At 34.9% G+C, this 25,589-nt stretch overlaps 1 protein-coding gene across 2 annotated transcripts in view; it reads left to right on the forward strand.

Annotated features, from left to right (window-relative positions):
- Window positions 1–14,965, forward strand: part of LOC142358758 (N-acetylgalactosaminyltransferase 7-like) — a 50,048-nt gene extending 35,083 nt beyond the window's left edge. For both annotated transcript variants that reach the window (XM_075410332.1, XM_075410341.1), the window contains exons 10-11: window positions 7,797–7,922; window positions 14,697–14,965. In XM_075410332.1, the coding sequence (XP_075266447.1) occupies window positions 7,797–7,922; window positions 14,697–14,831 (261 nt within the window). In that variant the 3' untranslated portion in view covers window positions 14,832–14,965. The remainder of the gene's footprint in view (window positions 1–7,796; window positions 7,923–14,696) is intronic.
- The last annotated feature ends 10,624 nt before the right edge of the window (window positions 14,966–25,589 follow it).

The following is a 25,589-nucleotide window of genomic DNA, read 5'->3' on the forward strand; positions in this document are numbered from 1 at the left end:
AGAGCGAGAATTGAGGTGTGAAAAAATTTCTCTAAGCGAGCGAAATTTTTTGTTCATGTGCGGCATTTTAAAGCAGTTTTTTAAATTTTTTTTGATTCAGAGGTTAGGATATGACTTTGTTTTAATTTTAGGCTGGTTTTGGTAGTGGCTTGAAGGTTTCAGGAAATTCATAGTTTATGCTAATTCGGAGGTTTTCATGTATTTTGCTTAATTTTAGGCTAATTTTTGCAATTTTTTGACGATTGTTTTGTTTTAATGCAACAAATGAGTATTGAAAAGACCCCCATGACAGCAATTTTTAGATAACAAGTGGTTACAGTTTTGTGAATATGAAACATTTTTTGTTGAGAAATATGACAAAAATTGGCGAAAATCGAAACTATTTTTCTTAATTTTTTGCAGTTTTTTTCCGTTTTTAGACAAGTTTCTTACCTTATTATAATGTGCCTATTGTTTTGCGAGAATCTGGATACCCTATTGCCTGAAAGAAATTCTTCTGCGGATTTAAGTGCTTTTGTAATATAGAAAAAGTATTAGTTTTTCCAGTTTTTTCGTCCAAGTTGTTTGCATGAGCTAATTTTTTCATGATTTGGCTTCTCCCATAAGTGATTTTCTCTCAAGTGGTTTTAGTAGGTACTAGTTGTTTTTTGAAGTCTTTCGGCAGAGCTAGTTATTTCGGCATCTCAATTTGTGGCCAAATTTGATCAGATTATCATATTTTAACAGACTTGCTTTTCTTGTTTTTACTTTTTCGTTTTATGGTTTTGTTTCACGATAATCATAAATTAGTGGAGGCACGTTTCGTCTGATGAGTGGTTGGATGGCGTTTAAGTGTGTCGGCGGCGTGGTTCTGCGGCGTGAAATTTCTTGGCTCTAGTTTTAAAGTAGAGTGAGAAAACTGTTTGAACAAAACTTCGCTTGCTAGCTAGCGATTTCTCATTCACACGCGGCATTTTTACTTTGGTTTTTACTCTTTTTTCGATTTTTTAGATCGAATTTTTTTCTAAATGGTTTTCTCAATCCATTCATAGTTCATTCTAGGCCTAGTTTGTTTGTTTGAACCAAATTTTCATTTCTTGCTAGTGGTTTTTTGTTCACATGCGGCATTTTGACATTGATTTTCTGTTTTTTATCTGATCTTTCGGGAAATGGTTTTCCCATTTCACTCTGTCCGTTCTGGGTCTAGTTTTTGTTTAGTCAATGAAAAATCTGTTTTGCAGTTTTGGTTTTTCACATTTTTTAGACAAGTTTTTGTCTATTATAACTTGCTGATTGTTTTGCGAGCATCTGGATACCCTATTGCCTGAAAGGAATTTTCCTTCGGATTTACGTGCTTTTGTAATATAGAAAATATGAACGTTTCAAGTTTTTTAGCCCAAGTTGTTTGTAAGAGCTTATTTTTTCATTATTTGGCTTCTCCCATAAGTGATTTTCTCTCAAGTGATTTTAGTAGGTACTAGTTGTTTTCATGAAGTATTTTGGTAGAGATAGTTATTTCTGGATCTCAATTTATGGCAAAATTTGATCAGATTATCATATTTTAACAGATTTGATTTTCTTGTTTTTATTTTTTCGTTTTATGGTTTAGTTTCACGATAATCATAAATTAGTGGAGGCACGTTTCGTCTGATGAGTGGTTAGATGGCGTTTAAGTGTATTTCCACTTCGAGTCTTTTCGGGAATTATTCCGGCTATGTTTTTATTTTTTAAGATCTGTTCACACATTTTCATGACTTTTGAAGCCAATTGGAGTAGTGATTTTGGTCACGCCAAATCAGTAAATGGAGCGAAAAAGCAAGTAGTTATGCGGCGTGGAATTTCTTGGCCCTAATTTTAAAGCAGAGTGAGAAAAAGGAGTTTGAACAAAACTTCGCTTGCTCTCTAGCGATTTCTCGTTCACACGTGGCAATTTTACTTTGATTTTTACTGTTTTCGATTTTTTGGATCGAATTTTTTTCTGAATGGTTTTTTATCAATCGATTATAGTTCACTCTAGGCCTAGCTTGTTTCTTTGAACCAGATTTTCAGTTCTTGCTTGTAAATACTTGTCACTGAAACTGTCTGTTTATTGCGCATCGAGTTATGAATGGATTGAAAGGTTCGAAATCACTAGTCTACTGTGCTTAATTTGCGATTGTGTACGTATTTCGCATACGTAAATGTAGCTACCCAACGTATGAAACTGTTCATTGATACTAAAAATAACGTCAACTGTCCTATAATGCTACTTATTATTGGACAGTTCATGTAATAGCTGGAATTATTAAATAGCGGAAGTAACAGGCAGCTCTATAATCCGATTGTTGAAGTAATATTAAATGTCAATGACCAGTTATGCTCGGAGTATTGCTGTATTGAAGGATCCACAAAATTATTTGTTATTAATAGCCGCCTCAGCTTCTCAGCCGGCTATTATAGCGCATTTATTTTTTTCGCAATTCAAAAGATTTGAATTGTATTGCGGCGCTGTCTTTTTCGATTTTTTGGATCGGATTTTCTTAATATGATTTTCCCAATCCATTCATTGTTTATTCTAGGCCTAGTCTTTTGTTTGAACTAAATTTCAATATCTTGCTAGTGAACTAAGATCTGTTCACACATTTTCATGATTTTTGAAGTCAAATTGGAGTAGTGATTTTGGTCACGCCGAAACAGGAAATGGAGCGAAAAGGCGAATGGTTTTGAGGTGTAAAATTTTTCCGCTCTAATTTTAAAGTAGAGTGAAAAAACGGTGTTTGAACAAAAAATTGCTTCCTGGCTAGTGGATTTTTGATCACATGCGGCAATTTCACTTTGACTTCTACACTTTTTTCCATTTTTTGGATCGGATTTTTTTCAAATGATTTTCCCAATCCATTCATAGTTCATTTTCTGCCCCTTTTCTTGTTTGAACTAAATTTCAATATCTCGCTAGTGTTTTTTGTTCACATGCGGCATTTTGACATTGATTTTCTGTTTTTTTATCTGATTTTTTGGGAAATTGTTTTCCCATTTCACTCATAGTCCGTTCTAGGTCTAGTCTTTGTTGAGTCATTGGAAAATCTTTGAATTGTACGTTAGGACTTAACCTGCTATGTTTTTTCCGTAGTCAAGATTTTTGTTACGACCGTTTGACGTCACTGCCACTCTTTGTACATTCGTTCATGCAATTTCAACTGAATTGCGTGCGTGACGTCATGCTTCGCTCTTAGTCGAGCGACTTTTTGCGTGTCTAAATTATGGGGTCACACTTGACTTACTTCACTCTCAAAAATGACTTAAATGGGTGTTTGCCGCTCTAAATGAAGGTTATTTCAGAGGCAGCAGTAATTTATACCGATTTTTAATTAAAATATAACATATCACCCTTTAATGAAAAAGCGAATTTTTTTGGTCTGTCTTTTTAAATGTTTTTTTGAGACTGCAGATCTACGAATCTATTGCGGCTATTTTCTGGCAATCTGTCAGCTATGTTTATCATAGCTGTAAGCTGAGCGTAGCTATATTGCTATGTTCCTGGTTCTTTTTACAATTTAAAGAGTTTGAATCGTAGTACTGGGGCGCGCCGTCTATTTTTTAATCTGTTTATACTTTTTCATTCTTTTTGAAGTCAAGTGAGGATTTAGGTCACGCCGAAACAGGAAGTGGAGCGGAATTTTTTTACTCTAATTTTCAAGCAGAATGAGAAAAGCCAAAATTCGCTTTTTCGCTAGCGGTTTTTTGTTTACATGCGCAATTTGACATTGATTTTCACTGTTTATTTTTTTATTTTTCTGATTGCATTTTTTTCTAATTAATTTTTCCCAATCGATTCATGGTTCCATCTAGACCACTTTTTGTTTAGTCAAGGAAAATTCTTTGAATTGTATTAAAGATTTGTCCCGCTATGTTTTTCGTTTCGTTATCTGACGCTCTTTTTTGTCTTACATTTGCTCACGCAGCAAAGCTGAATAAGTAAAACTTTCTGAAAGACTTCTTCCTATCACTGATGGCATTTATACTTGTGACATCATTTCTCATTCTCTCTAGCAAAAGTATTATGGTTTTTTATTAGATTTTGATCATACGTGTTTTACCTCACTCAGTAAAGTGACTTTGGCACTTAAAAACTAAAGTTTAAATTGAACTAGTTTAGGGTCAGAGGAAATGATATGAGTAATAAGGTGACTATTGAAAGTTCTTCTGCTGAATGATTTTTGACTAGTCTTATTAATGGATCGTTGAATGTTTTTACCTAGCTTTTTTAGAGTGGCGTCTATAACTTTTTCAACTTAAAGCTGTATCTTATCTGTATTATCTGGAACGCAACTTTATTTTGCAGTTATTTTGGTAATATGGCGGTAACGTGTAACGTTATTGGTCTTAATAACCTCTAGGAAAATGAGCGAGCGAAAGGGAGCGGCCTAAATATTAAGGGCTGTCTAATCTCTTGAATTTGGTAAAATATTCAAAATCCTAGCCTCCAATGCTTGATTACTTTTCTTATTAATGGCTACGTCGCCAGAATGATTAGGTTTGAAAATTAACAGGTCCTTAAAATTTCTGGTAGATCAATAATTGATACTAAACCAAATGGATTCTGTTGATAACAAATTGATCTCTTCTCGACAGTTCTACGCCTAGTCATAGAAAATTTCGTGTTCGAGAGTGACAGTTACGGCTCTACGAGAGCAGACAACTAGTGGCAGCTTCGTGGATTTTGTCTTCGCAATTTGTTACGTTTTTTATAGCTACTAGCTGAGCGAAGCCATATTGTTGTACGCCTGGTTTTTACAACACAGCGGCGTATTTGTTTTCTCCAGATTTTTTTAAAGCTGGAATTTTCTTCTGTTTTGACCGAAGTGGTGTTTTGCTCGTGCACTGCGTTGACTGAATGACTTTCTGGCTTCGACAGAACATAGTTTTCTTCGACAGAACAATGATGGATTCGATTTAAACCACTTAATTTCTAATGTAATTTTTTCAATTTTTTCTCATCTCAGGCGGCTATAATAGCAACCCTATTTTTCACAATTCAAAGAAATTGAATTGTATTGGGGCGCTGTCTTTTTTTAAGATCTGTACACATTTTTATAATTTTGTTGTGAAACGAGTGGTTTTGCTGCGTGATTTTTTTCACTCTAATTTTGAAGCAGTATCAGAAAACGGTTTTTGAACAAAAAATTGTTTTCTTACTAGTAGTTCACATGCGTCAATTTGACATTGATTTTCACTGTTTTTTCGTTTTTCGATCGAACTTCTGTTTAAATGGTTATGCCAACCCACTCATAGTTCAAACTAGATTTTTGTTGTTTACACATGGAAATTTCTGAATTGTAGGTCAGGATTTGGCCTCCTGTTTTCTTGCTTCGTGAAACCAAAATTTTCGCTTTACCTTTGTTCACAGGTTGTTCAACATTTTGCGTGAAATATTTTGACGTCTCTAGGCTGGTTTCATTCTTCGCCCATTTTGCTCAAACTTGTTTTAAACAGCGGTTGTTCAGCAAAGCTATCTAAAATAAACGGACGCATAAAAACAAAATCGGGAATAGAAACGTGATACAACCATAAAGCCCAATTTTAGATGCCCACTACTTGAATTTTTTTTCTTACAAGTCTCAGTTACAATTGCTAGTGCTTACTGGTATTGATGCTATTCCCTGTATCCCCTCACTATGAAACAGGAGTATCACCACCGTCAAAAGACAGATATCACTGTTTGAAACCATTAATGAGCAACTCAAGAAAAAAGTCTGTGGAAAGACAAGTCAAGTTTAGTAAAAGTTCCCTTTTAAAAACTAAAGATATTGGACAGAGCAAGTTCTCATTCCGCTTTTTAAAAAATACCCGTTGAGTGAATCAAATAACTGTAATTATACACCTTTTAAAAACAGATATCACTTTTCGAAACCATTATTGAACAAATTAAGAGAAAAGGCTGGGCGAAGACAAGTCAAATTTAAAGAAAATTCTCTCTTAAAAGCTAAAAACTATTGGACAGACCAAGTTCTCATTCCACTTTTAAATTATATTAAACAAATTTACGAGCTAAATCAACTCATTTTTGCTTATGTCGGCATTATTTAATTCACAACTCATAATTGGACTTCGCAGTGAAAAAAAATGAAATAATGAATGTCTTGGAAAAAATCCAGAACCCTAATGTAAACCAATGCCTTTGCTTTTAAAAGCACGGGTTAAAGTCAATATTCGCCTGACTCTCTGTTGACGGCTGTTTATTAACTTTTGAATAGATTTTTCATATTGTTTTTCTTTTCGGAGAAACGTGAAAATCTAATTTTATTTTTATATGGAGACTGATTGCAGTGTGCTAGTGGAAAATAACATTAACGTTCTAAGGTGGATCATACTAAGTAGAAGACGCAGTTGATTTACGCTCGTTAGCGCCCGTAAGCGCTGACCCGTCCGACCTAGGCTCACTAACACCGAATCACTTTCTACTTTGTAAACATCTAACCGGAATTCCCTCATTCAATGGAGTTGACGAATTTGATCATCGCAAGCGTTACGCTGACGCGCAAAAGTACGCCAATGCAATTTAGGAACGCTAGCTTTAGGATTATGTACCTGTTCTGAACCGTAGGCGCCTGCCCAGCAGCACCTTAAGACCTGTGATATATTCTTGGGGGCCGGAGGTTGTTACCGAGTAAATAAATGAGCAATGCGCTATTTCTGAGAAATGGACAACGCAGTATTCAAATAATATACGTTCTATTTTACGTAGAGATCTCAGGAAAGGTTCAAATATCAAAGTTTTCAATGAGCCTTCTAATAAAATAATTCGATTGCGCTCTTTCTTGTCTTATTATTTTGCGCTTTGAAAATGTATCGGTGACCAATGTTAGATTAAGACCTGTCTAAAAAACATCGCTAGATATGCTGTTTTGATCCAGTTTTGCTGTTGTCTAAATGTAATGTACAGTTTCTTTTCGCGGCTGGCTCATCGAATTCAAAAGTGTTCCGATACTCCCCTGTTTTTGCACCTATACTCCCCTACCTGGGGGGTTTCGACCCCCTCCCTCTGGTCCAGTCCTCACAACCCTACCCCTATTCGCTGCAACCCCTCTTTTTCCCATAAGCCCACCAATTCAAGCATCACTGAGCCGCAGATACGTACTAACCAAGCCAACTGCTCGCCGGTCGTTTGAGAGCAATTCGCGCGTTAGTCTGTTATGGTCTAATTTTTTGGCCTTTTCTATTTTCGAGAATTGCTTTTTGTTGATTTATAGTTTGTTTGTAATCTTTTTTAGGGATTCTGGTTCTCAATCTTGGCTTGTGACTCTATATAAAACAACTGCAAGATCAACTAGTGATTTAAATTCCTTTAAAGACTGTTGGCTCTTAAACTTAGTTTTTGTTTTGAAATGTTTGGTTGCTTTAACATTTTTCCATTTTTCGTTTAGATACAGATCTGGGTAGTTGTTGGGTTAATATTTTGTAATTTTTTTTTACTGTTTTGTCTCAAGAATCTTCAATTTAACTCGAGGTTATCCTTATCTTGCTTAAATGACATTTAGATATCGTTTAATCAGGTAAACCATCTCCTTTAAAAGCCAAAAAAAAACAAAATCAGGAAAATCACCTAACCAAAAATTATCTAGCTTTGATATTATGCGTTAAACGTAGAATCACATAGTAGCATAGAAATCAACTCTGACAGTACTGCAACTTCAATTAAATTTCCTAACAGACCCTTCAAGGTCAAACCTTGTTAATCAGCTGGTTTTGATTTCTATCTCTTTTGGATCCCATGATAGGCCATAACGTGAACTGTGGGTAATTTTTAGCTTGACATTGGACTATTTCTGTCGTTGCAGGCGTGGCGTGTGACAGAAGGTAAAGAGCTGAGGTTCAACGAGCACTGTACTAATGCTCGCGGAGAAACACTCATCAATGTGTTCTGCCATGGAGCAAAGGACTACTTCATCTGGGAGTATGACAAGGTAAATAATTAAACTGGTAATTCATAGCTGACAAAAAAACTGATGTCGACAAATTCGTGTACTCAGAAGAGGATGAAAGTCCAATTGGGTGTGGGAACACCTAAACTCGACTAGTATTAAGAGCAATTACAAAGAAGACGTTTGAAAGCTGAAAATGTAAAATGTTCTCGTGCAATTATAGCCCAGTAGAATCATTATTAATGGTGGCGAAACGAAGTGGGAGTCAAGTCTGTATAGGCGACATGGCGTTTTCGTTAGCAATTTTCCGATTTTGCACATTGCCAAAGCTAGGACCCTAATATTTGGCTCGTGGAATAGGAACAAATTGGTAGTTATGAAGGTCATCCTTTTCTTGACGCCAAATGTCTCTAAACTTAACTTGGGGAGGCGTTTTTTTAATTGCTCTCAAACGAAGTTTGTAGCAATTATATTAGTCCTGTCTGTCTTTTTTATGCAATTTTTCGCTTGACCGATTTTTCGTCTGACGCTTTTGACTTTTCGTCCTCAAAAACGGGATAAACAGGTAGCGCCCAGCGAGCATTAAATGCTCTTAGAGCCTTTCAGCTCAGTTTCAACTCAAACTGTTTTGGAGACTTATACTTATGGTGTGAAGGGCGGTTCTTAGAGGTTGAAGACCTCTTAGAGGTTCTTTGTTGACCCCCAACTATTGCCCCCAACCCCACCCCCCAACGCGCTATTGCCCCTCCCCCCCCCCCCCCCACCCGACTGTTGCTTGTTGCCCAACCTCCCCGAGCTTTTTGAAAATTTTAAACATTTTTTGAGATCTAGGTGTCAAGGAACCTCCTCTAGGGTTTTTAATAGATTACTGCATAGTTTCTAGTGGTAGTGGAGTGGTTTCAACATTTTAATATCACAAATTTTAGCATTTTTGTTTGACAGATTGTGCAAATTTTTCACATTTCTTCATTGTTCACGTCTTTCCTGAGGGGTCAGACGTGCTTAGGGGTCTGACAATAAGTTACTAAAAAAAATTTGTTTGCCATGGAATAGCTTTCAATTTTAATATGACAAATTTTAAGTTTTTCAAGTTTTTTCAAATTTTTGACAGTTTTTAGGATTTTTCAGCTTTAAGAGCCAATGAACCTCCTCTAGAGTTTGTCAATAGGTTACTATATATTTTCTAAACGTAATGGAATGTTTTTCAAGATTTCAACATCACGAATTCTAGCTTTTTTTTGCAAAACTTGCCATTTTTTCATTTTTTTGACATTGTCATTATTCCGGTTTTTCAGCCTAACAGAAAATATTTGCTTGGGTTTGATAATAAGTTACTGGAAAATGTTTTTTGGCCATGGGTTAGTTTTCAACTTTTAATGTCACAAATTTTAGCAGTTTTTTACGCAACTTGCAATTTTTTTGAAATTTGTCATTTTTCAAAGTTCTCCAGCCTCAAGAGGCACATAACCTTCTCTAGCGTTTGGTTATAGGCTAGCGCATAGCTTCTAGATGTAATGAAATGGTTTTCAAGATTTTATCGGCAAATTTAAAAAAAAATGCAATTTTTTCAAGTATTTAGAATCTTTTTGAATTTTTTTGTCATTTTTTCCGGCACCAGGATCCTATGGACCTCTTCAAAGGTTTGTTGGTAAGCTGTTGCATAGTTTCCAGAAATAATGGAATGGTTATCAACATTTTAATGACTCCAGCTTTAGCAATTTTTTTATGAAACTTTTTTGTCAAATTTTTGGAAAATTATTGTCATGTTCCAAGTTTATGGATCTTTATGGGTCAGTGAAACTATTTAAAGGTTGAAATAGGAATACCGGGTAGTTTTTTGAGACAGAGAAATGGTTTTGAAGATATTAATATCTTGAATTTTAGCAAGATTTTGTTTAAATTTTCGATTGTTTTCAAAATTTTTGAATGTTTTTGTCTTTTTCTGAGTTTTCCTTTTTTGAGTTTAACGATCAATACTGGCCAACGAAGCTTGCAGATTGGTTACTTGACAAAACTCCAGAGCCAAAAAACAGTTTTAACATTTTCACTGCGAAATGTGGAGGCTTTTCTTTTAAATTTTGCAATGTTTATTGACAAGGCTAGAAAACTAAAAGTTGAAGAGTCGAATCAAGCTAAAGCTAGCTTGATTCATCGTTTGACAAAAATTTTTCGCTTTACCTCATTTTCGATATTTTACATGAAATTTTCTTGACTTATATAAGCTAGCTTCATTGTTCGCTCATTCTGCTCGAAGTGCTTTTAAACAGTAGTTGCTCAGCAAAGCAATCTAAAGTGACTTAGTATTGAAAAAATGTTTTTATGCGGCTGTGTTTTATAATGAATTTGATTTTTTACAATTCAAAGAATTTGAATTGTATTGGGGCGCTGTGTTTTTTTCAAGATGTGTTCACTTATTTTTCAATGACTTTAATCTTTCAAAACGAGATAAACAGGTGAAGCCCAGCGTGCATTAAGTTTCATTAGAGGCCCAAAGCCTAACAGAAAATATGTGCTTGGGTTTGATAATAAGTTACTGGAAAATGTTTTTTGGCCATGGATTAGTTTTCAACTTTTAATATCACAAATTTTAGCAGTCTTTTACGCAACTTGCATTTTTTGAAATTTGTCATTTTTCAAGTTTCTCCAGCCTCAAGAGGCACATTACCTCCGCTAGCGTTTGGTTATAGGTTAGTGCATAGCTTCTAGATGTAATGAAATGGTTTTCAAGTTTTTATCGGCAATTTTTAAAAAAAAAAATTTGCAAATTTTTCAAGTATTTAGAATCTTTTTGAATTTTTTGTCATTATTTCCGGCACCAGGATCCTATGGACCTCTTCAAAGGTTTGTTGGTAAGCTGTTGCATAGTTTCCAGAAATAATGGAATGGTTATCAACATTTTAATGACTCCAGCTTTAGCAATTTTTTGATGAAATTTTTTTTTCAAATTTTTTGGAAAATTATTGTCATGTTCCAAGTTTATGGATGTTTATGGGTCAGTGAAACTATTTAAAGGTTGAAATAGGAATACCGGGTATTTTTTTGAGACAGAGAAATGGTTTTGAAGATATTAATATCTTGAATTTTAGCAAGATTTTGTTTAAATTTTCGATTTTTTTCAAAATTTTTGTTTTTGTCCTTTTCTGAGTTTACCTTTTTTGAGTTTAACTATCACTACTGGCCAACGAAGCTTGCAGATTGGTTACTTGACATAACTCCAGAGTCAAAAAACAGTTTTAACATTTTCACTGCGAAATATGGAGGCTTTTCTTTTAAATTTTGCAATGTTTATTGACAAGGCTAGAAAACTAAAAGTTGAAGAGTTGAATCAAGCTAAAGCTAGCTTGATTCATCGTGTGACAAAAAAATTTCGCTTTACCTCATTTTTGATATTTTACATGAAATTTTCTTGACTTATATAGGCTAGCTTCATTGTTCGCTCATTCTGCTCGAAGTGCTTTTAAACAGTAGTTGCTCAGCAAAGCGATCTAAAGTGACTTAGTATTGAAAAAATGTTTTTATGCGGCTGTGTTTTATAATGAATTTGATTTTTTACAATTCAAAGAATTTGAATTGTATTGGGGCGCTGTGTTTTTTTCAAGATGTGTTCACTTATTTTTCAATGACTTTAATCTTTCAGAACGGGATAAACAGGTAAAGCCCAGCGGGCATTAAGTTTCATTAGAGGCCCAAAGCCTAACAGAAAGTATGTGCTTGGGTTTGATAATAAGTTACTGGAAAATGTTTTTTGGCCATGGATTAGTTTTCAACTTTTAATATCACAAATTTTAGCAGTCTTTTACGCAACTTGCATTTTTTTGAAGTTTGTCATTTTTCAAGTTTCTCCTTCCTCAAGAGGCACATGACCTCCTCTAGCGTTTTGTTATAGGTTAGTGCATAGCTTCTAGATGTAATGAAATGGTTTTCAAGATTTTGTCGGCAATTTTTTTAAAAAATTTTGCAATTTTTTCAAGTATTTAGAACCTTTTTTTGTCATTATTTCCGGCACCAGGATCCTATGGACCTCTTCAAAGGTTTGTTGGTAAGCTGTTGCATAGTTTCCAGAAATAATGGAATGGTTATCAACATTTTAATGACTCCAGCTTTAGCAATTTTTTGATGAAATTTTTTTTTCAAATTTTTTGGAAAGTTATTGTCATGTTCCAAGTTTATGGATCTTTATGGGTCAGTGAAACTATTTAAAGGTTGAAATAGGAATACCGGGTAGTTTTTTGAGACAGAGAAATGGTTTTGAAGATATTATTATCTTGAATTTTAGCATGATTTTGTTTAAATTTTCGATTGTTTTCAAAATTTTTGAATGTTTTTGTCCTTTTCTGAGTTTTCCTTTTTTGAGTTTAACAATCACTACTGGCCAACGAAGCTTGCAGATTGGTTACTTGACATAGCTCCAGAGTCAAAAAACAGTTTTAACATTTTCATTGCGAAATATGGAGGCTTTTCTTTTAAATTTTGCAATGTTTATTGACATGGCTAGAAAACTAAAAGTTGAAGAGTCGAATCAAGCTAAAGCTAGCCTCACTAATCCGTGGCTAGCTACTAATGAAGCCAACCGCTCGCCGGTCGTTTGAGAGCAGTTCGCCTGACGTTTGTCGGTTATGTTTTTTTGTTTTTAGTCCGAAAAATTCATTGAACAACTAGTGAAAGTGTATACCTCCCAAAGATTTATTTGATCTGGTTTTATGAAGGTGGAGCTGGTTATCTGTTTTTTGTTTTTGGCCTACTTCTTTCAATTTCTCGCTGTCGTTTTATTTGATCAATTCCGAATTAAGAGCAATTCTGTGTCATTGTGATGAAGTGCCACTTGAATGCAAGACACCGTCCTTTTCACTGAAATAGGTTATCTTTATTTAGTTTTTTGGTTTTCATGACTTCTTTAACTTGTTTGTTAAAATACATCTCTTTTAAGTATTGGCTGGATTACTGATCTAGCAGATTTAATTGAAAATTTTTCTTGAATTGTGGTTGAGAGGTCGCATTTAATGGTTTTCAAGGAATTTTTGTTTGAATTTTATAGAGAACATTAATAAATATTGTTTTAATTTGCTCTCTAACGACGTTTGAGTTATTTATTGTAAACGTGTTAGTCTTTTTTATGCAAAACGAATTTCTGTTCTTTGAAATTTGAATTTTTTATAAAAATTATTGCTTATCGATCTTTGATTCAATTAATTTTTTAAGGCTTGGAATTGGTTTACTGGATAGCCTCTAGAGACACTAGAATCGTTTCTTATGAGTTGATTCTTAGGATATAAATATCACGATTTTCAGCAACATTTCATTAAAATTTCATTTGTTATCATTTTTTTAGTTTTTGAAAATTTTTGAGTTAATCGATGTTCAAGTGCCAAAGTTTTTTTTTCAGACATTGCAGGTATAATACTGCACCAATTTTAGAAACAAAATTTGGTTTTGAACATATTTTTGAAATAGGTATATTTAAAGGGATCAAATTTTGCCTTCGTGGTAAAAGCTTCAAAGTTTTATCAATGATTATATATTTGTTAAGTTTGTTTGATTGTTTGTTGCTCAATTTTTCAAGATGATTTTGTTTGTGTTTTGGCTGGCATCGTTGAATTGATCTGCTGGTCAGGTAGAGTAATTCTAAGTTTCTCATTCAATTCTTTGAATTGTATTTCAGGACTTGTCCTGCTATGTTTTTTTGTTAAGTTAACTTTTTTGGTGACTTCTACCTCTCAGAGATAAATTTGTGTACCGTCATTTGTTGCGCTCTTGTTATATGTTTCACTACCTTACCCCTCCCACCAAAGCTCGACCCGCTCCCCCTCCCTAAATCTAGGACCTGATCCCCGCCCTAAATCTAGGGTCCCTAAGCCCCAGCTGGTTGCTACCAAAGCCAACCAAACGCTCGCCGGTCGTTTGCAAGCAAATCTCCCAATATTAGTCGGCTATGGTCACTCACATTGAGTAATTCTGCCCTTTTCTGGTATGTGCTAAATTATAAAATTTGATGAGCTTACTATAAAATTTTCCAGTGTAACTTTTTGCAACTATTGGCCTTCTCTGGATTAATATATGTCGTCACGTTTTTAGTTACAAACTGTGAAGTCACTATTCACTTCAAATCTGCCTTTTGTTTATTAATTTATTCAATTTTGTCTGAGTTGTGAGCTTGAGGTCATTTTTCACTCGAATTGGAGCGAGTAAAATACCTTACTGTCAAAAATAATGACTTTTCGTCATTTTCATATCCAGTTTGATGTATTACCCTAATGTATTACTGTAATTGCAGGTTAGCTATGAAACCTGCCATTTCTTTTTTCGCTCTTATTTTTTTTCGTTGTCATTCTGAGATTGAATGTCGACGAAGCTATAGCTTGTTTCTGGCAATCTGCAGCTAAGTTTTTGTGTATTTTTATAGCTATAATCGTTAAAATTACAGCCCATTTTTCGTCGGATGAACCCTTCAGTGGCAGGCTCTGAGTTTATCCAACTATGTTCTTCCTTTCTTGTTGTTCTTCAATTTCATCTTGATTGAAAATTTGTGTGTTGTCTTTGCTTGTACAATCATTCAAAGTCGCCCTCTAAAATATAATAAAAAAGTCGAATCGGCAATTCCCTGTTGTGTTTGTAATGGGCGTTTTCATCTTCTGAACCGACACGCCCCCCCCCCCACTCTCCACACACACACACACACACACACACACACACACACCTTTAGGCTAATGACCGTTTTAGTGTTTTACGGGTGGTTAAGTTTCCCTGATGGAGATCCAGAACTATATTCAAGTCGTCTTGGTTTTGAAACAGGTGGAACTGCATTGCTGTGTGTTTCAGGATACACTTCAACTCAAGAATGTCAAGGGCAACACGTGTGTTGAGTTATTGTCCACTCAAACCAGCAAGGTTAAACTCAGGGCATGTGATGCAAACAACCCTTACCAACAGTGGAAGGTGAAACCTACAATATAATAACATGACCACTTAGTCACCAGCGTCTGAAGCCGGTACAAAAAAATGTAATCGGTACTGTTTCCCTTTCCCCCGATTTCAAATGACTGCCATTAACTGATACTGTGCACCCTACCATAAAACGCAATAAATACTTCGCTTTTATTGCTAATTGCAGCTCTTATTAGGCAATACAAACCTATATAAACGCAAGAACATGTAATAAAATCTTTGGGTTATGCAGACCATTAAATACTACTAAAAACTCCTACTAGCTTGTTCACTCGGGTTACTGAAAATGAAGTCGGAAGTTTTGTTAACGGGGAAAAGAAAACAGGTCCGGAATTATTGGTTTGGATGCTGCATTGTTTTCATTCTCCTCTCAATCCTCACTCGAGAGATTTTTTTCAGTTTGGTGTGTCTTTCCAACATTTAATCAGCTGCGGAGCTTTTATGTATATTTTTCAATTGCTCTCAAACTTATTTGGCAATTGTATTGGTCAGAATTTTACCCTCTTTTTGGTTCTGATGAGTCTCCCCCAGGAACTGTACCAAAGTAGATTATTGGACCCGCCTCTTATGAGGTTATAAAAATCATGTTAAAAAATTGTGGCGCAGTTTGTGTCACATGTCTTCTTGCGAGAAGAATTCTGCGGAAATTATCCATCACGTTAGTGTGGATAGAATCTGAAACCTCCTCTTGCAACTTGAGAGCAATTTTTTCAAGTCAGTGTGTTATGATTCCTCAATTTGGTTGTACCATTTTTGCACAAGGAGTAGTTTATCAAATGATATGACCAGTTTTGTGCAATTTGTGTCTGCACCATCCCAAGTGTCTGCAATAAATAAGTTCGCGCTCACTCATGTAAAATATCTATGTTTGGATTGTACTAAATTTTAAACACGTTGATAATTTATATATCCTCGAAGGTGCTATAGTAATTACTATGAAACGTGTTCAATGGGTAGATCAAATTTATCACTGAAATTGGTAAGTAGCATTATTATTCTTTATATTTTCTGTTTGTAGTAAATATGTTAATGTTTTTCGACCAGCGAAGTCTTGATTATAATACATATCATCATCCTTTGGTTGTGTTTGAAATGAATACAATTTTATCTTCCAAATTCACCTAGTCCTCTAAAAATTGTTTTCATTAGTCAGAAAGTGAGGTCGTTTTTCATTGCTCTTGAACAAAGTTTTGAAAAGTTAATTTAGTCGGTCGTGTCTTTTAATGCAAATTTTTTAACGGCAAAAGTTTTTCGCTCGATTGAATTTTACTTCACTAACGTTAAGCACTAAATGACATGAAGCACTCTAAATCGTTATAGTGGTCTATGTTAACCTCTAATAATGTCAGTTGAAATCCCTGAGTGGGCCCTTTTTTTCTACCAAAGTAATTATTTTAGTCAAGCTTGAGTTGTAAAAGGACCGAATAACAAATGGTGTCAAGTTCCGAATTTTTACAACCTGCTTTTTTGCGTGAGAGCACAGCCTTGAAACAAATTTTTAATCTATGAGAAGCGCTGTTGTTGATTTTTCTTCACAAATTTTTTTACATTAATGCTTTTTTCATTAATGCTAGTACGTGTGCTCTAGTCTTGTATAGTTGCAATATGTTGAATCCCACAAACGGAAGCTAGTAGTTTTTATGACAGACACTGTTTGCTTCTTGATTTGTGGATGCACTTTCTCTCTCTGTCTTTCTCATTAATGACAGCTCTCGATGGGTCTCAAAGAGGCATAATTGCTTTTATTAAATATATTTAAATCATATTCAACAGTTTTAACGACTTTGGAACTAGTTGTTTTCGTAAAACATGGGTAGACGAAATTTTTTTATTAAATCGGTCGGTTTGTTGAGATTTTGAGAGAAATAAATTTCTATTCTCTTGGATAGCTTTAATATTCAGTCATTATTCTCGTAATGCTTTTAAAAAGTTGTCGCTCAGCAAAGCAACCTAAGTGCAAGGAGACAATTTCGAAGATTGTAGCAATTATATTGGTCTGTTGGTCTTTTTTAACGCGATTTTTCGCTTGACCAATTTTTCGTCTGATCAATTTGTCTTTCCGTTCTCAAAACGAGATAAACAGCGCCCAGCGAGCATTAAGTTCTCTTAGCATTTCAGCTCACTATTCTCCAACTATGCGGTTCACAGAAACTGTTTTGGAGACTTTTACTTGTGTGAGGGGAAGTTCTTAGAGGTTGAACCCCCCCCCCCCCACATCAGCCCCCTCTTTTCACACCCCCCCCCCCACTCCACGCTCCTGCACATTGTTCAGGCCCTAAGAGCCCCGTGTAGCCAACGAACCCCTCCCACCGTTGCCCCACTCCCCTTTCAGCCTCCCCCGGTGCACCCCCCCCCCCCCCACGGACGCTGCCTGACCTTACACCCCTTCAATTAAGCTAAAGCTAGTCTCACTAAACCGTGGTTATTTACTCACCTTACGTTAGTCGGTTATATTAATTTGCCTTAGTTACGAGGTCTGCTGGTATTGGCAAAAGTTTCTTTATCCTATGGCATAACTGCGAATTCCGATTAAAACAGCCTACATTTTTGTGAAACAGTCAGTTATTCCTATTTTTGTTTCAATTTCAATCGGGGTCATGGGAATCAATTGTGGCTATTTTTTTCATGTCTTGTAACTTAATCCCTTTTTTGAGAGCATAATGGAATGTTTTTCAATAAAATAATTCTTATGATTTAATTACTTAGTTTTCGATTTTTTCCCGTGTTTATTATTCATTTTGTTCCTTCCATATCGTCTCGGTAATGACATGTACCACCGGCCTTCTAGGTAAGCAAGTTTGGATCAATTTCGTTGTTAAAGTTGGTGGCTCATTAGTTTTTCTTACTTTCGACCATTCGTTTTCAAAAAATGAGATTTTTGATTTTGTTCTTTTTGATGTTTTGATAACTTGTCAGCTGAGCGGAGCTTTATAGCGCTGTTCGTGTTTTTTTGTTTCGTCGTCTGACGCTCTTCATTTTACATTTGTTCACAAAACAGGAGGAAAGGTCAAATTTTCTGAATGTCTTCTCTAACAGCTTTTGCGCGCGTGACGTCAATTCTCATTTTCGTTAGCAATATTGTTAAAGGTCATTTTTCGATTAGATTTTGATCATACGTGACTTACTTCGCTCAATTAAATGAATTTTGCGCTTAAAGCAGAATTTTAATTTGAATTTGCTTAAGGTTAAAAGAACGTATGTCTAACAAATGTTCATAATAAAAAGGCTTCTGCGGAATGGGTTTTAACGGGCTTTTTAAATTTCTTGCTGAGTGTTTTTATTGCTTTATGAGCGGCTCAATTAACTGTCAAATTATATCTATCTGCAGGCTATGTTATTCCTAATATTACAGCCAAATACAACTGATAACTCTGCAGCTTTAAGTGCTTCTTCAAGCTTTGAAATTTTTGGAATATCAAGGCATTTTGGTCAGCGAGACCACTACTAACTAATAACTACTAAATACTAACTACTAACTAATAACTACTAACTACTAAACACTAACTACTCACTACTAACTACTAACTATTAACTACTAACTACTAACTTCTAACCACTAACTATTAACTACTAACTACTATCTACTAACTACTCACTACTAACTACTAATCACTAACTACTCACTACTAACCACTAACTAGTAACTACTAACTAATAATTTTTTTTTACCTTCGTTAAATTTTTCGCTAACTCTTTTTGAGACGTCTAGGTAATTTTTTCCAACAGGAGTCATTCTGTGACAGGTCATTCTGTGACAGTCATTCTGTAATAAAGACAGGAGTCGTTCTGTGGTACGCATCAATACATTTTTCGGGGCTTCCCTAAAATGGTATTCTAATTGCTCTCCAACGGAGTTTGTGTCAATGATTTTAGTCCTCGTGTTCTTTTATGTACTACCGATTTGTGGCCTAAAAGTTTTTATTTAACTGACCAGCAGTTTTTGTGACTTTTGATTTGAGATACGGAATGATGAGCGAGGGCATTAAGGTGCTGAGCCTTTTTCTATTAGTTTTAGTTGTCTACCGGCCTTTAACGAAACTGCTCAAGGGACATAAACTCATAAAGAAAGTAGAAGACATATCTTAGAATTTTTTTTACCATTTTGGCCGACCTACTTTTATGCACCTTGACGCAGTGACGATACGCTCCCCTAGTTTACGCCAGCAAATACGAAAACAATTTCCACACTATTTGCTTGAGAGCATTTCCTCCGCCTTTAGTCGGTACAAATTTCTGTGGGGTTTTAGGAACTTTTTACCAACCCTACTTTTTTGTGAAGCCGATTTTTGGCCTCTCGATATCTTTTTCGGAGATATACAAAACTGATATCAATAAAAAGAACTTTTAAAACTTGTAAAAGGGGTTTTCAATTTCTTCTATTTTTTGTTTATATATCTAGCTTTAGAGTTTTTAAGAATGTTCACCGATTTCGCCTTTTCTAATTTCCCGTGCCTTATAAGTATAAAAATTGGTTTAATGGCGGATCGAACAACAATTGAGATTCCTCAATCTTTGGACATAAACCATTGACTTCGGGAAAAAATTTAACAGAAATTTTTCTTTTTCTTCATCCAAATGTTCTTTTTCTGCGGCAAAAAAAGTGCACATTAAAAGAAGCGTATATTGCAAATTTTTCCATTTGTGACTTTCATTTGACTATGTTTTATCGATCAGAAAAATGGGACATATGGATGATTTTTGAAGAGTTCATCAGTTTTTGAGGAACTCTTGTCAAACCTTGTATATTTGAGCAGCTTTCAAGTCCACAAATTTTTTTCGCTTTCCGTTTTTCAGCGCCTTCAGACTGCTTAATGGCGAATAATGATCTTGTCGGCCAATGGTTTTCAATTTTTCTCGGTCTTCATTTTTGCTTACTTCTCAAAGAAAACTTGAGCCGCAAAATTTTTGCGAAAACAGAAAAATGGGATATATGGATTATTCTCGAAGAATTCATCGGTTTTTGAAGAACTGTTGCCAAATTCTGTATATTTGAGGAAATTTTATGCCCAAAAGTTTTCGCTTTCCGTTTTTCAGCGCCTTCGGGCCTCTTAATATCGAATATGTATGGTTTCGGCCAATGGTGCAATGTTTAGCGGTCTTTTTTTTGCTTACTTCTCGCTGAAAATATGGGCCGCAAAAGTTTGGATTTTTATCCTTTCTAACGTTGTCACGCCTAATGTGCTCTGCTGGAAATATATATCTTATCCATTTTGACGAACAAGAGTATAAATTATATTGAATAAATTTTCAATTATCGGCTCCTTTTTGCGGCATATTTGATTATACATGAGCACTTCATTTCCTATCTGAATGTTTTAACAACTTCATCGCTACTTACTTTCTGTGAGAGCATACTAACGACTATACATGCGTTTCAACGCATAGATGCTGTTTTCTGAATAAGTATGTGGGCAACTAATGGTTCTTTTAATGACACTTTGTTTTCATAAAGCGTTTTGCCCGTTTTCTGTTCTCTTGTATTGTTAATGAGTCTCATTACTGACAGGGTCTCTTTGAATTTCTTGAATTTCTAAGAAGGTCTAAGTCAACTTATATATTGTTTTCAGTTAATGTCTTAAGGCCTTGATGTTTTGTGGTCAATGTTTTATGGATTTTTCACTACAATTTTTCATACTTTTATGACGATATGAGCGTTGATTGCTCATAATTGCACAAAGTCTCATTGATTGCTATGCTGTCATAAAGACCTTATTATTGATTTGAGTTCGTAGCTAATAGTTTTTGACTGTGACACTTATTGTTTTGAAAAATTTTAAGTGAATTTTGACTTCTGTCCGCTTTTGTTGTCTTCTCTTTTAATCGCATTTATTCATCATGTCTTTAGAGGTAAATAATGACGCTTATGTGAATCTTAAATTTGTTTGAATTTGTGTTTGAATTTGATAGCTAATTGTAGATATGTAATCGACGCTATTTGATTTCGTAGAATTTGGCATGTTCCATGGGTAATCATAAATTACCTGACTTGTGTTTATCTAGCTTGGGAGACTTCTTATTAGTTTTGGTCTGAGTTTTTGCCGAAGATGCTTATATAAGTGAGTTCAGAAGTCATTTGATTGACTTCTGAACTCACTTAAAATTCTAAATTTAGAATTTAAAATCTAGTTGATACTAAATAGAGGCCATGTAGCGCTGGCAATAATGACGTTCTTATATCGATAAAGGTTGATTTCTGAATATCTTTTTTTGATCGGTAAATTTAACTGTTTACTTGCGATAAAATTTCTGTAGGGCAAAATTGCATAAAGTTGATTTCATGTCTGACGTTTTCTTTTAGTGTTCTTTCTAGTAAAACAGAGAAATGAAAAGACAATTAAGTCAAGAATGAGGATGAGCGGGGTCTGAGCTTTGTACCAACTCAGATTAGCGAGCCTCCTTGCTTCTATTAAAAGCCGCAAAAGTTTTCAGGGGAGAGTTTATATCTATTTAAATGAGCATTTCGCTTTATAAGATAATTTATTTATAATTTTGACTGCAATAGGATGGTATCAGAAGTCAACTGAAGTTAACGCAATCTACATGACCTATGAGTCTTTGATGGCGTCACATAAAACTTTGACTTCCACATTGTCTATTTAGTTTTGACCGATTTGACATCCGTTTATTTTAAATGGACATCAGTTTAAGACCACACAATGCTGTGCTTATTGCAAGGATCTGTTTCTAACAAAAGAACACGTAAATTTCTGAAATGATATATAAAATAAATCATGTAGGTAGTGTATGTAATTAATAAATAAACAGAAAGAGTTATTTTTGAATTGTGAACACCAATAATTGAAATGGTAGGTAAATATATAGATTAATAAATACATAGGTAGGAACAGCACTTATCATGAACTAAATTTGAATTCACGCCACGTTAATTGGCCAAACTGAATTTGGCCTGGATCCTTCTTCAATTTTTCTAAATAGCGAGCTTTGTATATTTTTTTTCGGCAGTTACAGAAGATTTTGACAAGGTTTCATTCGCCCTCAAAATCTCATTGTGATATCTTACAGCACTATTGATCACCCCTGTTCAATGGATTTAGTTCTAGCAATGGTTTTATTTACTAATTTTCTCGTCCGATTGTGAAAATAAAAGTTCGCCGTTGGTAATGGAGTGTCAGAAATATTTTTAAATGCTTGCTTTTTGTAATTAAAAGTTTGTCTGGTGTATAGTGCAACCCTATATTGTAATAACATTCGAACAGGTAATATATTATTCATCAGTTTAAGATCGTGAGATGAATCAAACTTTTTACGATTGTAGCAAGCTTTGACTGCCCAGTTTAATTGAGAGAGTTGTTATAAGATTCTGAGATAATAAGCACAAAAGTACTGCTGGATATTGTAGGTGACTTATAACAAGAGAGTTAATGAGAGTTTTTTTTGAAGCTTTCAGGAACGCAGTTCCGTAATGTATAGATTGATTTTATGCCTTGTGCCATACTTCGTAAAATATTTTTTACCTCGGATTGAAAGGTGAGTTTTTTATCAATAGTAACCCCAAGATATTTTACTTTAGTTTTTTCTTTAATTTTTTGTCCATCAATTGTAACTGACATATCTTTAGATTCTGTGGAGCCAAAAACAATGAGTGGGTTTAGAATTTCTCGAGTTAATTTCTTTGAGTGAATTTCTTTGTCTTTTTCAAACGGGGCCTAATCTACCTGATTTTTTATTGATAAAATGAGTGATTGCCTGATTTGACTTCTGCAATTTAAACAGCAAACGTAATTGAAAATATCCCAAAACGTATTGGCTGTTGTAAAAAGTCTTTACGCTCGGTTGAATATTTTTCGGATCTACTTTTTCAGATAAACAGATGTAATCTGATCTAAGAGACCACTGTAAGATGTTGTTGCAGCTTCCCTATAATGTTCAGGAATGTGTGTGTCTGAAACTGCCATTGGCAGACGTTTTATCTCTGCGATTAGTTAGTTCACAAATTTGTGCTTCGATTCACGATTTTAACCTTGTATTCCCTGTTTGTCTTCGCGACAGGAATCTCAAGTTCGAGATGATGGACTTTATGTTGACAAATACTAATTGGGGTTTCTCGAGTCTTGTCTTAGAATTGGAAAACCCTTCTAAACCCACACTTGAAAAGATACTGGGTTACAGGAAATTGTTTGTGAATACCCTGAGATTAATTGACATGAAAGAGTGGTGGCATCTGATTGAGAGTTATTATCTGCAGTTTATAGTGGACCTGTTGGCTGCTTTTTCCAACCGACGTCTGACAATTGGCAACATTAAGCTGCTGAGTCTAAACAGCGCTGAGCAGATTTTAGACCACACGGTTGTCAACTTAGCACTTTCCAAGTTGTCAATTCAGTTTGACAAGGAGGCCGAAGTGCTGAAAGTAATTAAATTGTTCCCTGCTACTGAATATTTAGACTTGGACGGAGAGATACATGGTTCATTTTTGACTCAGATCGGGAAATATTTACAGCCCGATTCTTTGCAGCTATATGGTGCTCTTGATCTGAGAAATTTCGATCATTTGCAGGGACCTATTTTCACGAATGTTAGGTTCTTATCGATCGGCTGTGATTGTGATTACCGACTGCACAATTTATCTGCCTTCGTTAATTTTTCATTCCCTGCTTTGGAAACGTTTTCGCTTCTGTCTGTTATGGACTTCTTACACCTCAAACAGTTCGCCGATTTGCCGAAGAGTTGCAAAACTCTCATTACGGAGCTCTACTGCTTCAAAGAACGAGTATTTACTGTCGATAATTTCACGTCGGTCGACCATCTCTCAATCAGAGGAAATGATGTTGAGTATATAAATTGGGGTGACTATGACCCGTTCCTTTGTTCAGCTCGTACTTTGGAGCTGAAATTTGTTTACTATTGTTTTGGTGGCGCTGTCTTCGCTAAAGGACTATTAAATCAACTGGTACCCAATTTTATCCTAAACCAGCCAAAGGTAGAAGCCGCAAATATCAAAGTTCGCGACTTAGTTGATCCAAACAGCTTATGTGAGGAGCTGAGATTGTTCAAGAAACGATTCGAACAACTTCTAGTGGGACATCCGCTTCGCATGATAGAATTAAATGACCACTGCCTGGTTTTGAAGACCCCTATTGAGGAAGTGTTGACTAAATGGACTGACAAAAAGGCTTCGATTCTCTCTTCCAGAGAAGGAATATACGTTGGTGAAAATAGTGTTCATATTGAAAGCTGCAAAATTTGTAGTTGTATATAGTTAGAGAATTGCGGATCTGACATCTTTTTTCGGACGAGTGTGTCAAGGCACTAATTCTCGTAGATGAAACCTGGTGGTAGTAAGAGTTAATTTTCATATTTCGACGCTTCGAAAGGTGAAAATTTTGTTTAGTCATTTTTGACCGATCGATATATTTATCGTAGAGAGTTGTAGTAGAATTATGAAGCCCATAGACCGTACAATATGCGAGTAAAAACTTTTTAAATTTCGTCTCCGAGTAGTTTTCGGTGATTAAATGTTGGGTGATTTTCGCTATTTTAGTTCACTTTTTTCGAAACTTTTCACTCAAACTTTAATTTTACCAAATTAAAACATGCTCAATGACTATCATTCTTTCATTTTTTTTATAATGAGAAAGGGTTGTTGAATCCTTTGGTTTTTAATTGCTCTTGAACGAAGTTCATAGCAATTATTGTAAACATGTGTGTCTTTTACACCCACTGGCGTACTTCAACGTTAAATATTTTTCAAACCATTGTTTCCATTTTAACATGGAGAAGTTATGTTTCCAGTCGTTCTATTTACTTTTTTTCTGTGGATTATCATTTTTCAGGTTATTTTTTTCACATTTTTGAGGCCATGGAAGAGAAGCATGGGCGTTTTGAATGGCATCTGTTGCATCTTAGACTTTTTTTTAACTTACTGAAATTTTGTTAAAAAGTTAGCATGCTTTTATTGGCGCGTGTTGTTGGAAAAATGAGCGTCAATTTATATGTGAGTACTTATCTTTTAAATCTAGCATTGACGACGATTTTGGCCCCAATATTCTCTATTTTTATACAAAATTTAAAGCTATCGAATTTTTTTCTGGTCGAATATTGATTAGCTGATATTCATTCCGAAGGCATTGACATAATTTTTAACCGAATAATGAATTGCTCCTGCTTTTTAGTTGGGGCAATTATTTTAGCAATATTTTATTTTTGTCATTTCGTGGTTTATTGCCTTGATTTAGACCGATATCAATATAAGCTCATTTTTGAATTTATCTCAAATTCCAAGAAACTTTTAAATTACATTTTGACTTCATTCACGTTTTTTCTCGTGAAGTTTTTCAAAATTTGTTTTGGCCAATGGGAAGAACTATTTTAAAGCTGAAATTTCACTTTTAATCAGTTTTCAGTTGAACCTCATTAAATGTGTTTTGATCAACGAAACATATTGACACAAAAAGGTTTTTGGTCTTTTCTTGAGTAAATCGAAATAACACGAAGCTTCAAAAAAATTGTAACCTAAAATTGAAAAGTGTTCTGGAGTACTTCGTTGCGAAAGAATTTTTTAACAATGAGGATGGGTAATATGCGTACGCATATAATGTTCCGTCCCCGCACAGCCACATTCTTGTCTCGATTGACTACCAAATGAAGAAGAGATAAAAAAGCTTTCAAAAACTTACATATCGTTCAACAAAGCACTAATGGAATAAAATAATTTTAGTGGGCCGATGAAACTTGTTGTTAATCGGAGTACTAGAAAAGACTATGATAAAAATCAAATAACAAACAATAGTGACAACCAAAACTCGC

The sequence above is a fragment of the Convolutriloba macropyga genome, chromosome 1 (assembly GCF_964194025.1).
Source record: "Convolutriloba macropyga chromosome 1, txConMacr16.3, whole genome shotgun sequence".
NCBI lineage: Eukaryota > Metazoa > Xenacoelomorpha > Acoela > Convolutidae > Convolutriloba > Convolutriloba macropyga.